Source organism: Idiotropiscis lumnitzeri, chromosome 13, assembly GCF_059441095.1.
Source record: "Idiotropiscis lumnitzeri isolate Australia: NSW breed Sydney's pygmy pipehorse chromosome 13, RoL_Ilum_1.0, whole genome shotgun sequence".
Taxonomy (NCBI): domain Eukaryota; kingdom Metazoa; phylum Chordata; class Actinopteri; order Syngnathiformes; family Syngnathidae; genus Idiotropiscis; species Idiotropiscis lumnitzeri.
The window spans coordinates 5,103,714-5,119,467 of record NC_142403.1 but is presented as its reverse complement, the minus strand read 5'-3'; the positions used below and the strand labels follow the sequence as shown (position 1 = coordinate 5,119,467).

At 39.6% G+C, this 15,754-nt stretch overlaps 1 protein-coding gene across 2 annotated transcripts in view; it reads left to right on the top strand.

The window, feature by feature from the left end:
- Positions 1–15,754, top strand: part of pde4ba (phosphodiesterase 4B, cAMP-specific a) — a 122,973-nt gene that overhangs the window by 28,839 nt on the left and 78,380 nt on the right. The window contains exons 1-2 of one of the 2 annotated variants that reach the window (XM_088312440.1): positions 5,218–5,778; positions 5,859–6,126. The exons of the other annotated variant lie outside the window; for it this stretch is intronic. Of the exons in view, the coding sequence (XP_088168566.1) occupies positions 5,903–6,126 (224 nt within the window). The 5' untranslated portion in view covers positions 5,218–5,778; positions 5,859–5,902. Of the gene's footprint in view, positions 1–5,217; positions 5,779–5,858; positions 6,127–15,754 lie in introns of those variants that run through there. 2 annotated transcript variants of the gene reach the window in all.

Below are 15,754 nucleotides of genomic sequence, written 5' to 3'. Positions count from 1 at the left end.
ACTTCATAGAATATGAATACCAAAATATCAGCAATTTACCAGATGCTATTTAATTTCTTAATGTCTCTCTCTCTCTCTCTCTCTCTCTCTCTCTCGCTCTCTCTCTCTCTCTCTGAGAGCGAGAGAGCGATAGAGAGAGAGAGAGAGAGAGAGAGAGAGATATCCTTTTCCATGTAGATATTTGATATAAATGTATGAGCGTGATGTATAGACTCACTATTCAATGCACGCTTTATGAATGAAAAAAAAAAAACGAAAGAAGAAAGAACAGGTCCTATATTTATGGATAGATAATCTTATTCAGAAACTAAAACCTAAAAACCAAAGCATTATTATTAAGAACCACAGAACTATAGACGAGGTAAAAGTTCCTGTGTATATTTATAATCTATATATCTTTGGATTACTACATTTTTAAACCTCTTAAAAATAGGGACCTACGGTGAAAAAGTCGGCTTTTAGCTAATCTGCAGGAACGGGTGAATGGCAATTTGAATCGTAGTTGACAAAATATGACTGTACAGCCTTAGAAGATGCACTAATTAGAAGTTTAAGGTTACCTACTGGAACTTGTGTGGAGCGTACATACGACACATAGTGCTTTGTATATACAACATTTGGCATAGAGGGGGAACTCAACATGCAATCTTGAGGTTCATGCATGTACAATGTTTACAATACAATTTTATTTATATATATTTCACAACTAAGAGGATGTTTCAAAATCCCAATTTCAGCCTAGAACATTCAATAAAATGTTAAAAAGTGAATGCAGGAACCATCTGTATGTGACAACCATCATGCACCAATCAGATAAAATCAACAAGTCTGTCATGAGACTGTAAAGTATTTGACAAGCACCCATTGTGGGTCCTTTGTTTCCTTCAATAAAAGTCTTCTTTCAACCAGAGCAATGTTCTCCTGTTCTGACAAACATGCTGCTATGAGGGATTTTATTTTTGGAGGAAATTTTTGTTTCCAGCCTCCAATCTAATTAACATTACACCCTCATTGTTAAAATCGTGCTTTATTCCTGAGTTTTTGGGAGTTGCAGTGTCACTTGCTTCCACAAGAGAGCAGTGAAAACCTAGGACTCTTTTGGTTTACGTCGTCATTGTCATCTTCACTTCCTAAAAAAACAAACGAGTATTCTTCTTGTTAGGTTATGACTCCTAACTTACGAGGAAATATACACTCTATAACCTATGAGGGTTTGGAGTAAGGAAGATATAATAATAGCAAGTCGAGGAAAAGAAGCATTTGAAAATGCCCCCCAAACTTGTCTCATCCTACAGAGCTTTTATTGACTCTGGTTCTTTGATGATCTGATGACGTTCTCAATGTTGTAATTTCTTTAGTTCCATGCAGCTCAGTCTAGTTTGTAGTATTCATGGCAACCAAGTTGTATATCAAAATAATTGAGAAGCACTGATTTACGATAACAAGTCCATTAATGCAAGTGCATCTAAAATCCCGTAAAGAATAACGGCACATTGAAATAAAAAAGCTATTTGAAGCTTTCAGCTGTATTTTCCCCTTTAAAATGTGTCTCTGTGCTCCCTCTTTTCATTTTATTTATTCTTCCTTGAAAGTCTTCTGTTGTCTGAGCTTTTTTCCACTCTCCCGCATTACTCTCTTACCCCACAAACCTTTGTGTATCAATTTATTTCTTCTAATCCGGACCACAATGCACTGTTGTTTGCCCGCACAAACGAGGGATGTGCTATGAAGAGAGGAGTTTATGTAACTGGAGGAACTACATTAAGGTCTCTCATCTCAGGATATTAGCCTGACACATTGACACCCCACCCCCATCACCGACACCTGACCCTCCGTTAGACATGCAAGATCCACTCCCCCTCGTCATAAACAAGTCCCACGCATATTCTCATTGTTGCAAAGGTTTCACTATTTATCCATCCATCCGTTATATGAGCAGCTTTTCCTCATGAGGGTCGCGGGCATGCTGGAGGCTATCCTAGCCGTCTTCGGCCAGTAGGCGTGGTACACCCTGAACTGGTTGCCAGCCAATCGCAGAGCAGACATTGACGAACAACCATCCGCGCTCACACTCATACCTAGGGAAATATAGAGTGCTCAATTGGCCTACCATGCATGTTTTTGGAATGTGGAAGGAAACCGGAGTACCCGGAGGAAACCCACGCAGGTACGGGGAGAACATGCAAACTCCACACAGGAAGGGCGGAGCCGGAATCGAATCCACAACCTCTGCACTGTGAGGCCATCGTGCTAACCAGTTGACCACCGTGCCGCCCGATGCGATTTATATAGCAGTTATTTTGTGGTATGTAAGTAAGTGTAATTTCATTTACTTAACCTGCTCAGAATATTATCAGTTTTTGAACCTCTTAAGTCATCATCTACCATTCTAGCAGGTGGAGTTATGTTACAAGGCTACAGTGTGACTGACTGTGAATGACCTGGGACAATTTTTTATTTTTTTTGATTGACCGATTTATTGAACATATAAAAATATTACAAGATAAAAACAAGAATGAAAGAAAGAAAAGAAAGGAAAATCATCAGTAGATGTCATAGTTCAACTTGGTTTACATGTTCAAAGGGAGTAGGAAGAAGTACAACACTTCTCTAGTCCTACCCCTTAGCTTACTTATTAAATAATTATCTAGTGACCCTGGTAGATAATTTATAAACAAGGAATTAGGCCATAGTAAAAATATACTTCTGGACCAGGTTCATATGAAAACTAAATGTTTGTATACATGTTGTTCATATTGATACGGGCCGCACCTGCTGCTTGCTCGTTGAAGAAAGAAAGCGCAGAGTGTCGGAAGCGAGTCGGCGAAAACAATGCTAGTGGTTTTCAACAAAGGCAAAGTCGCTGGGAATTGGTAAAGTCTCTGGATCAGTTCAGAACAACAGAATGAAAAACTTGAAATGAATGAAAATGCTACAGTGAGTGGAGTTTATCCTACGAGATCACTTACTTCACTGTCAATCAAAGCGGGATTGCACCTCAGGTAGAACATTGAGTCATCAGAGTTGGGTTTCACCGGTCCGTCAATCAAACTTAGGTATCCGTCAGTTTGTCATTTTTAAACCAACCTACAATTGTCAGTTGCTCAGTCTGTCAGTCTATCCATCTGGTAGTTCTTAAGCAGTCCGTCAAATGTCCATTGGGCATTCAATCAGTCAGATTCACAACACTTATTTGCCAGTCTATTAAACTCGTAGTTGTCTGTCGCTGTTTTAACCCCTGAGACACTAAAACATTTTAATTAGTTCCTATTAACTGTTACTATTTTTTCAATGACCGTCCAGTTTCTCGCATTGTAAAAACACACTCAGCGTCCTAGCGCCGCTGATTAAATAAGAAGGATGTCGTGTCAGTTACCAGTAGTAAGTAGCTGACTATACGTGAAGGTATTCTACCGCATATTTAGTCAATTAAAGTGTACACACAGCACTAGATATTTCTCCTATTTTATGGGGGAGAAGTGGAAGTGGGAACCTGCGCTTCCCTTGCAGTCTTGGCGCAATCGCCACTGGTTGACCTTCTGCAAGACCCCATGAAAGCAGAGAACATTTATTTGGGAAAGCACACTTGAAGTCCTATTTATAGTCTTGACTTTAACTGAATGTAGTTTTGTCCTAATATTAGACCAATATCAAGAGGTGTGTGTACGTGAGAGGTTTTCTTTAGCCTAGGTACATACTATTGGGACAACTTAAACATTTTTTGTCCAATATATGAGAGTAAAAAAAAAGGAAACCACTGTTAATCATAAGATAAAAAAACAAAAATAAAACAAACTGTAGGCTACTTGCCCTTTGAGAAAATGCATGTGCTGAAGCAGGCGGCTTTTAAGTCACCTAGCTATCATCCAATATAATTTCTTTATCATAAATTCGGTTCACTTTCTATTCTGTTCTCATGGCCGAGTGTTTCTGGTTACATGTATGCTTCATTCCATTCTTTGTTTTATTTTATTATCAATGTATATGTATAGTAGAGAGCACGCATGACAAAGAAGTGTGTAGAATGTGTCACACCTCTAACACTGCATCTCAACAAGTCCCTTTTCTGATTTTATGATTGTCATATTTCTCCTTTTTGGCAACAGTGGCATTACAACATATAATAAAGCCCCAAAATAATCAGTATGTTTGGATTTGCACTGTGTGTTTGAAAGGACACTTTTTTTTTATCAGCTTATGTCACATCAAGACAAAAAAAATACATTGATATGGACATGGGATATTCTCAAGATGGAATCAGGGTTATGATACTACTGGAATTGAAATGATAAACTACAGTCTTAGTCTTAGTTACTTTTTTAGTTTTTGTCGTTTTATCCAGCCTAACCTCGTCCACTATGGAAATTACAAAGAGACTTCAGGGTAATTTCAATGTGGAGGCTCCACTGTACAACTACCCATAATTTTTCCCTTTGTCAGTTAACCAAAGGAGGGCCTCTGCCTTCCATTTTACTTGAGGAGTTGCTGGCTTGACACCGAGAACGTGCTGAACCACATATTAGCGCTCCGGTTTATTCTTTAAACACTTGTTTTATAATACACATTCAGTTGCACAGACAAAGTGTGGAAATTTTTAATACTCGGTCATACAGTTATTCCTTTGGAATTTCTTCTGCCTCTTGTCAGTTGCCACTTCCGTGTACTATTGACCTTTTTCTATCAATCATAAATACAGTAGGTTCCTTCTTCTTGTGGAAATGGTTAAACTGCTTCCATTCAGAGCAAAAGGAATTATTATGCATGAAATTGCGTGTGAGTGAGAGAGAGAGATAGAGAGAGAGAGAGAGAGAGATGTGATGCTACAGTGTTGTTGAGTACAGTGTTTTAATCTGTTCCTTATTCTGAAGGACCTTTATGTTAATTTGCATGCAAGTGTTTATTCTAATCAGCTAACCTCTTGAGATTCATGTGTGTTTCAGTTCCGGATACCCATTAAGCTGTTTGTCCTAATCGCTTGTGCAAATGTTTTTTTTCTTGGCCTAGCCTTGCTGCTTCCCTGCCTCACTAAAGGTCACAACATCATCAGAATTACCACAAATCCCCTCTATAGGAAAAAATAATAAATAAGTCAGACAACCTGTTACCGAGCATGCCAGTTTGTCGTCACTCCAGCAGGCAGCCAATCGTTTCAAGCGGAGGCGTGGCTTTCCCTCGCTGCATGCCTGCTCTCAGTTCCTCAGCTGTGTGTATCCTGAATGAAAGAGCAAGTGAAGCATTTCCCTGCTCCGCTCGCTGCTCTGCAAGTGAAAGTGACCAGCAATCTGACTCTGGGTTCTACATAGTTGGAGTAACTGTGTGCCTCACCGGGAGTGCCTTCGGGGAGGTCTGGGCTCTTTTCCCACTGAGGAGGTCAGTCAAGCAGGAGTTGATGGAGAGAGCAGAGCGAGACAGGAGGAGGCAATTTTAATCCCCTTTGAATCTTTCATAAGGGAGCGCTTCAGCATCAAACTGCATGGATGGACTGCGAGAAAGAGTTGGTCCTGGGATGCCTTTTTAGAGTGACACAGAAACACAGCAAGAACCAATTTATGAGTCATCCTGACCAGGAGGGTGAGAAGCAGTGAATTCTTATTTCCTCCAAGGATTTTGACGTAATCCTGCTGGGTGTAAATGCCTCTTGAGATCCTCAGAAGAAATGGTGACCAGCAGAAAAACACAGTGCAGCAGAGAAAGGGAGTGGGCATGACTGCTGTCTGGCTAATCCCTAAACCCCTTAATAACAGCACGGAGGCAAAGCAACCCCAAACAACGCAAAAGGTGTGTTGGCCATTTCTGCTATCGGACTTACCTCACTGTATCTAGTCAAGAGGAAGACTAAACCTGTTTTCTATGAGCAGCTGACTTTGGACAGAAATTTCAAAGTCATCCAGACCACAGAGCGATGTCCTCAAATGAACTGAGTGTTGAGATGGACTCCTGCATTCGGACATTCAAGGAGCATATGCATCTGGAACTGGAGCCCCCCAAGGTCCCTGGTGTGGTGGGAGGGAAACGGGGCGCCACATCCCCTAAACTTTCCCCACGGAGCTCCCCGCGGCTCTTCCGCAAACTGATGGTCAACAAGAGCATCAGACAGCGCCGACGCTTCACTGTGGCGCACACCTGGTAAGGATGATGGGAGCTGGGCGGGGAGATGCACGGGAAAGGAGAAAAAAGGTTGGGATAAACCGAATGTGAAATTGGGGGGAGTGGATAAAACATGTTACGTGCAAGGAATGGGACATGACTATTGTGACGGATGAGACAACAAAATGATGGGGAAATTGGATATAATTGAGAAAGACAGCCTGCAGCGAGTGGATGGAGAAACAAAGATAAGAGGGGTTGAAAAACAATCAAGAGGGATGCACCAGCGAGTCACAGTGGGAGAAAGAAGTGGCGCGAATGCAATGCCGTACACTGAAGAAGTAAAGAAAAACGTAGTAAATAATGCTTTATCTGTCATAAAACAGGTGAAGCCAAACTAAAATTTGACAACTGCTGAGTTGCAACTGGGCTAAGAAATTATGTAATCTAATGAAATCACATACAGGCTTCCCTGTCCCCCATTTGAATCGACATTTGCTCTTATCCTCGGTGCAGTTTATTCCCATGTGCATAAATCAGTTTTGGGTGGTTGCATTTTTGTCATCTGGTGCATTTTAGGTCACCACCTCTAATTAGCAAACCAACACAATACATCTGGACCTATTGGCCCACATATGGGACACAGGATTTGACTAGGCATTCAATTCTTACATCCTCACATCCTGACTTTCTGAATGAACGGCTTTGCCTTTTTCTATTTTTGGCATTTTCACCCCACCCCCATGCACTCCGCCATGGTTTTTCTGCAGTTAGCTGCCACCACTGTGAATGAGAAAGGAGTGTTTGCTGTGTTATGCAATGTATGGATTAGTGGAATGGAGTGGGGGGTGCTGTCTACTTTTGATCCTCAAGGTGACTCTTTTCCTTTGCAAAAAAACAAAACAAAACTTCACAGCCCCTTCTGTGTTCTTAACATTGTCATATAGTTGCAATGGGATTTAGAAAGATGAACCAAAGCTGTATTCCGCATATGATAAAGTGGGTTTATCATTGCAAGGCGAGCGAGGGAGTTTGTGTTTGTGTGTAGAAAGGAAATGAGTCGAGATATAAATCTGTTCGTACATGTTGTATCTGCTGGCTGGACTGTTTGTATGATGGAAAGGAGATAACACGCTCTGTTTGTGTGTGTCTTTCTTTGTGGAAAAAGTATATGACAATTGAGTCGTTTACGCCTAATATGAGTATCCAGATGCAGCTACATGTGTGTGCAAATCTTTCCATTGGTGTGACACTGTTCGGTCTTTGATATCCTCTTGTTTCTGTGTGTCTCACCTCTTCCTTTACCACCTCCCGGGGACTCATATCGCTTTATCTGTTCTTGCTTAGCCTATTTCTCAGCAAAGCAGGATCTGCGGGGGATGGGTGGGTACGATGGAAAAAAACATGAGAAAAATGTTTAAATCATTTAAAGGTGCCACCAGTGTCCTTTATATTGGTTCTTAAGTTCAGCATGTATGAGCTTAAGTCAGAGATGGAGCAACACCGTCAACATGTTAACTGATACAGGTCTGCAAGTTTTTTCAGAGAAAAAATAAATAAAAAATTAAAATGAAATACACAATATGTACAATTTCAAAAGTATTGATAAACATGCATATGTCCTCACACTCAAACACATTTCACCTAATCAAGTATTATTACCGGTAAATATACTAACATGCAAGAAGCAACCCAACTTTAAAAAAATTGATTTTTCCTTAAAATGTAATTCTTGCTCTAATAACTCCTCACTATTTTAGAATATTTTACTGCTCGCGACCTCTTCTCATAACATTCCAAGAGGGAACACGAAACAGTGGCACAGATTTAACCTGCTATTTATTTTAATGTCAAAAGGTCAAGGTCATCAGGGGTTCCACAAATGTTTGTAAACTAACGGGGATACAAGTAGTATACATACCTCAGTTAAAAAGCCAGGTTTTAGCTGTGACAGTCAGACGCTGTAAATCGGGTTTGTCATGATACTAGTATTCAATGTTGTTGGTAGTCTAAATGGCACAAATAAACGGCTCACTGAAATAACCGTTATTATCAGTATTTTTTACTCATGAAGAAAACGCATTTTCTTCACATACAATTTAGCAGGGCTGGAAACGCGGACAGTTTCTAAAGAATAAACTCAGCAATTAGACCGATGTTGACTGTAGCTGGGGTTCACAGATTCATATTTTGCTGTGATGAGGGAAGTTATCACACCATCATTCCAAGACGACCAATGAAAAGGCTTCTAACATTGGTTGAGTGAAGGACCCGCCCACAAGACTGAAATAGATTTGCAACCAACAAGACAAAAGTTGCAAACAAAACTAACCACAATCCAAAATTTTTAATACGCAAACAAAATTTTTAGTTTCATGAGAACGTTTTCTTGTTATAAAATTAATTAATAATAAAAAATAATAATTTAAAAATACAAATTTTTCGTTTTTTATTGGGCTTGTTTAATTACATTTACTTAATTTTTGTTTGCAAATTATTTTTTTCTGTGCTTTTATTATTATTATTGCTTTATTTCAAATACCTTATTTTGTTTGATTGCAAACAAAGAGACACAAGCATCTCCACAAGCATTGTGGTGGCAGCATAAAAACTAAAATACTGCGAAAGTAGAAGAAAATTAATTAACCAAAACATTTATGTAAATGACCATGAGTGTAAAATAAAAGTAGCAATAAAAAAAAAATAACAGTGTGGGTACACACCTCATATTTCTATAGCTAGCCATCCGTTGCCCGCGATGGTCTTGGAATCTCCGGTAGCCAAACCAACAACAGGCAGACGGGGGTCGCACTGCTGAGATGGCTTTTGGCACACATAGTCGTTCCCTATACTTTTCTCAACTCAAAATGATACTTTTTGCTCTTATGATGTCCATAATCAGCCGCACACCGCTCCGCAACATATTGACAAAATTTGTTCCTTCATTACCTGCTTATCGCGGTGACATTGGTTTTGCTGAAAAATAAATAATTACATACATAAAATAATATACATCCTCCCCAAAAAATTTAAAATTCTTATGAAAATATTTTTAGTTTAGTTATTTGTAAAGCATGTTGCGCCAGACCTCATTTGTGACGTTGAGACTTGAAAATCTATTCCTCGTATATTGCAATGACAAATGATCAACATTAAGTCAACAATAAATTGGAACACGTCTTGTAACTTTAAGCCCTACGCTTGTTTTATCGTCATAGATTTTCAAGCAGTCAACTGACGAGACTTTGTAGAATCCGCTCGAAATTCTATCCTTGCTATTCCTCATGCTAGTATTATTTGTCCGTGTTGAACTGCTGACCCTCTGGCACTCAGACAAAGAGTGTTCTGTTTGAGCTAGTCAGCTGTTCCCCTGTCTCTTTCTCTGTCTCCGTCATTTTTACGCTCTCTTTGTCCGCCTGTGTCGTCTTCAGTGTTTTTTGCTCGCTGTGTGAGGCGTTCATTGTGCAACTTCCACACTCAACACTGCCTTCGTTTCGTGGGTTTTCTCATGTCTTTGTTTCTGCTGGTAGGCTTTCTTTTCGCTGTCTCAGTTTGCCTCTCTCCTACTTTTGTAATCCAAAGCACAACATGATGTAAATGTTTGATGGGCGGCTGGCTGAGGCGTATAATTGCTCTGTTTTCCACTTACACAAATGCTACGTCAAGGCATGAGAAAGAAACTAAAGGATAGTAAGAAATGACCATGTGGCAATAATAAAGTGCATGTTTCAAAGAGATGAGTTGACTCTGAGGCTTTGCACATGCCAACAGACTCTCATACAAGGCGCATGATTTCTTCGCGGCGCAAGATCAACCAATGAGACCGCGATTGGCTTCATCCCGTGAGCTGATTGGCTGCGGTGACCCAGCATCTTCCCTTGTTGTATCTCGCCAGTCTCATCCACGTAAATAAACGAACGTGTGTGAAAAGAACGAATGTTACTGCAGCAAACTGAGCAGTTGTGACCGTTTACTCCGTGTATGCATGTATTAAACTGCCCCACTGCTATTTTTAATTACTACCGTATGTTCATGAATGGTAATTTGAGTGCACTTACGTATTTTTTTTATTTCATTTTTTTCCTAAAAAAAATGTTTTATGGGTTTCTGGAACTTATCAATTGAATTTCTATTAATGTCATTGAGGAACCATGATTTGAGATGAGTGTTGTCACTAAACATAACTTTAAAATTAAATGTACACGTTGCTATTGCTATTACTGAAACGATATTCAACATTCAAAAGTTTCAGTGTCATATCCAAAGTTTTCTCAAGTCACTTAATAGTAGTATTATCAGAATACAACAGTAGAAATGTAGCCAGGTTGGGAGTGGGGTGGGGGATTGTCGGTGTTCAACAATTTGGCTTCTTTTTAATTATTTCAGCTTGTTACTAAAAAATACATTTGGATCGGTGGACTTGCTCTCATTTACAAGGTAAACAGATATTGGCTCAATCCGCCGCACATCACATTACTTTATGTCAAGTAAGCTTATAAAACCTTTTACCTTCACCATCACCATCCTCATCTTCCTCCTCTGCTTCTTCTTCAATCTCCTCTCATGACCTGGTTCAGCACCCTTCATTTCTATCTGCTGCCTTGCTGTGCTGAATCAGCCAAGCACAAAGTTAACTATTAGGGATGGCTGCGGTAGCGTGATGACTGTGTGTGTGTGTGTGTATTCCTATGTCTGCAATGTGATTATCTTGGCAGCGATTGGGAAAAACACTTGTGACAAGCATGTTTCACACGTCAATGAAATACGCCAAACATGGCTCATTACGTTCGCACACTGATCATGTTAATTTCTGCCATTATTTCTCTTGAGTGGTGGATTGGAAAAGTAGCACAATTCCAAACAAGTTCAACACAGAGTCATCTTTGAAATGGTCGATTGGGAAGGCGTTTGTTCCCTTGTGGTGTTTAGGTGGTTGGTGGCTTGACGCTTCGCTATAGAAAATACTGTACCATATACTTAAAGTGCTGTCACTCTCAATCTAACGGACCGAGTGAATTGGTCCTCACTCCACTCTTGCCCCTTTTGTGCTCTGCTCTTCTTTGTACTATATATAGAACCTGGAATCTCCCAAACGAAGGATGGATGATCAGAAGAATCACTTTTTAAATCATTTTGCCCAGTAGTCCAAACTTAAACCATTCATAGCCCAAGTTATTCGGAGGCCATTGTCTATATTACAGAGGTGGGCAAACTTTTTGATTGTTCGGCCACAATGGGTTCTAAAATTTGACAGAGGGGCCGGACCAGGAGCAGATGGATGGAGTGTTTTGGTAACCTCACCTCATCAGAGAAAAAAAATACATTTAATTTTAAATGAAAGTGAACAAAAGCATTCCAATAATGTATATGTGTTTGAAAAAACACAGTATTATTCATTTAATTTTTTTCATGTTCGGCGGGGCCGATTAAAACGTTTAACGGGCCGCATGTGGCCCCCGGACCGTAGTTTGCCCAAGCCTGGTCCATAAGGTAGTGGTGGGACTAATCTCACAGTAATTGAGGACTAGTGCTGCATCCAGAAAAGTGGGAAGCCTGGGTTTTCCAGAAAATGCAGATGTTCCTGTCTCATTCCAGCCTTCAATGTGTATTTTCTAGATTAATCGATATACAATATCCACATAACAATTCACAACATTTGAAATGTCTTTCCCAGTTCCCTTCTTGTATTTGTGCAATCAATAGGGAGAGTGTTCTTTTTACATTCTCTGGATACGTGCCACTCACTTCCAAAAAATTATTTTCTGCCTTTCTCACATTTTCAACAATCGGCCATCTTTTTTAGGGAGACGTAGCGTGACCTGTTATTCAACTGGACTGGGACTGGCACTTGAGGGCTTGGCTATGTTTTCCTCGGCATGACCCTACTCTGGCTCTGAGAGGCTCATCAGTCCTCATGCCTGAAGTTAACCAATATAATCAGTGATGGGAGCAACTACCAGACAATGAGGGGCAGAGGAGGGTGGGTCATGGCTTCACCCTTCTTGAGGAAAAAATGGGCAATCTACCTCACAATATTCCTAAACGGTGCACATCAGGGGGGGATTTAGAATTTATACGCAATGCAAAGTTAAAAATGTGTAGGTATACACGGTTTATCTGCATATAACCCAGCTACACCACTTGTTTCTCTGAGAAAAATATAAGAACTATGCCTGTAAAGCTGAGTCAGTTTTGATCGTTTTGTTCAACAGTTGCATTTTACAGGAGAAGATTTATATTCAAGGATCAAAGAAAGCTATTAGAACAGTCTTGGAATGAAAATGTACTTTTGATTTCACACATTTCCATTAATTCCACGATTTTACTCATTATCTATTACAAGCATCGAAATGATTGAACAAACATGACGTTTTGTGGGTGAAGTCATGATTTTGGAGGATTCCGCCGGACGCCGTCATATGTTTCGTTCTTGAAATGCGACACATCTGTCATAACTGTTCTTTCTGCCATAATTCCCGTCTACTGCCCTTTGGAAAGAACGAAAGAATAATTCTCCTCTTGATTGCGTACTGTCACATTGACTGAAAGAAACTGCAGCATCATCCTTATTCTCTAGGCGAGTTCGAATGTGCAGCAATGCAGAAGTGAGGCAGACCTACGCTCTGCACTTCATCCTTATCCGATGGAATGAACGTATACGAACTGCATGGCGAGACTGAAACCACCGGAGCAGAAACTTCAGCCATTGTTTCCGCTACGCTTGAGTAAATAAAGAAGTTAAGTAGAATTTCTAACTTTTCATTTTGTTTTCACAGAAATTACGGCATCATTGAAATGGAACAATTTCATCATGAATTAATTGTTCCATTGCAAATAGCTGCTTGAAAAGACGATGAATCGCTCTCAATTGTTTTGTTAAACTTCATAATAGACACAGTGGGGTTGGGTGTTTGAAAAGACATTCTCTCTGTACCAAAATGCAAAATACAAATATGACTGGCTGCAGTGTGAGTCTGTACCTTATCACTCGGCCAAAATCAACTGTGATTGGCCGTTGTTCCATATAACTTTGCCTACACCTGAGTGTATGTTTTTGTTTGTGACAAGCATGCATGTGCAGCATGCTTTCAATGATTGGTTCAGCATGCACTTCCTGTCTCCTTGACTCATTGTCACCGTGGCCCTTTGGGGAACCACCACCCACACACTCTTATGCTTAGTGAGATGCAGTGTGTGAGCGTTTGTGCATGTTCATGTGTGATGAAGTGAGTAAAATTGAATTTGAAGTCTCTGCTATGTGTGTTTGCGAGAGATTTTTTTTACAAATTTTTTGGGGAACAATCTCGATGTGTGACAAGCATAACAAGTCAGCGTTGGCTCAGTGATTCTGTAACATTTGGCAGCTCTGCGTTTTGCCACATAAACATTTGCAGTTTTCTGTTTCAATGTGTTCGCTTGAGGGGCAAAATACAATTTTTTTTTATGTTACAAACGGCGAGGCGAAAACAGTTATTTCAAGTATTGATTCTGTCTGGAAAAGAAACGGTTTAAAATTGCTATTGTACATAGCTGTGCTTGTGTGTTTTGTAAATGCGAGTCGTGTGTCACACAGTAGCAAGTGGCTGGCGTTTATCCATGCTGGGATGTTGGCACTCAATTATTGGCATCACTTTCTTATCCAGATTTTTCCTACCAGTTGGTGTGCTGTAGCAGCTCATGGCTCTTATCACTTTTAAAAGTTTTCTCCTTCAAAGAAAGGTGCTTGTGTTCTGGGAAACTCTGTTTAAAGTAATTTTCATGTTTCAACCTACCAATACATTTTGGAAGCGAAAAGGCTGCTGCTAAGAAGAAATATGACAGCTTAAAGAGTTTTAACGTACAAAAATGATGTCTCTCAGAAGTTAAAATGAAGTCTAACCCACATCTGCATTCTTTCATGTGAAGGTGAATGTGTTTTTTATTAATCTGTGTTTTTTCCCCAATCTCTTCCCATTTTCCATCAAGTTAATCTTACAATTAAATCTGAGTTTGTCGTCGCTCCATTTTCCACTCGTTAAACTTTCCTTCCAGCGGTGCTTGTTTATTTAATGTCAAAGTGATTTACACTAACTGTTGGATAACATTTGTCCAAATTAGAACACACACTGTACGGTTCCCATAAATGTTTTAGCATGACCACACAAGGACATTATTTGTCTACATTTCCTTGGTGCTCTCACGATCTTTAGAATTACAACTGCTGTGCACAGGAAACCAAGTTAATTGTAGTCTGCATCTACTGTAATGTTATTATGTACACACTAATCTTATGGAGACATTTCAGATACAATTTCATTCATATAACTGATGAATGCATTTAGCCACTAAAATAATCTATTATGGAAGTTACTATCCACATGTATATTAATGTAGCTTTGTATTCTATTTTCAGAGAATGATGATCACACTTGCTACACTACACGTTTACTCCAATATGCAGTATTAACATGTCAATATTTATCATTGCTATTTGCTTTTGTATGAAGGTGACACATATGCCGCTCATATGTACTGGCATCACATATTTCCGCCACTGCTGCAACGTACCACATCCCAAAATAATTTCTCCCAGCTTCACTGAATTTTTCTTTATTATTATTATTTTTTTTTAATAGTTCAATGTTCCTTGTTTTCCTACTTTCTAAATGTCTGATGATGTTTTATCCGTTGAGAGTTTGTATTCAAAACAAGCTCTCTGTTACAGGCCAGTTCTTTGTGCTCTGTTTGGAAGCCTTCAAGTGTGTAAATGACAACGTCACTGTGCATTTACATCAGGACAGACCATGCGCAGACAGAGCACAGCCTCACAACATTTCGAATTTGGCCTGTTTATTCCAATTGAGGTGTTAATTATTTTTTTTATATTTAATTAAGTTTTCGATCATAACCTGATTCTAATCGGAATCCATGTCTCCATTTAAACCCGGCTTGACTGGATGGACAGCTACAGATCGTTCCTATTTAACCTCGCAAAAAAAACAAACAAAAAAAAAACAAGCCACCGGATGAACGTGCTAAGTGTAACAAAACATTGATAAAACATAATGTCTTGAAAGAGCTGTGATCGTCATGGTGTGTGACGTTTTAATAGGAAAGGATTTCTTATTTGTCAGTTTTACTTAACCTTGAGTAACACACTAAGGCTGTATGATTTACACTGTGTATTCTGCTCTTGGTCCGCCAAGAAAAATCCCGCAAATCCCTAAATCTGTCATTCGTGTTGGCAACAAATCAGTGGATTAGACAAAAAAAGAGCAATGAAGGTTACTTGCTATGTGCCGAGCTGTCCGCATTATTGCTATTCTGGTTCACATCCTCTAGTGTCCTTGTCTTTGATTATAAGAATCATGCTGAGCTCTGATGAATCTGCACCCCTCACAAGTTTCAATTATAGTGTTGTAGTTCGGGGGTTTCCCAGTTTTTTCCTTGAGGGCCAGATACAGAAACAGCTAAATGTAGCCCTAAAAATAAATTCGTCCATACATTGGCAGCTTCATAGCCTCGTGTCTCTACATTATAACGTAATGTTACATATCATTTGCGAAGAAAGAGGTCACACTGATACATTTTTAAAAAGTTATGTACCTAAAACCATGGTATTGTCTCCCCCCCCAAACAATGCAGAATGCAACTAGTTTCACATTAGCATCCCACAATTTTTTCCACT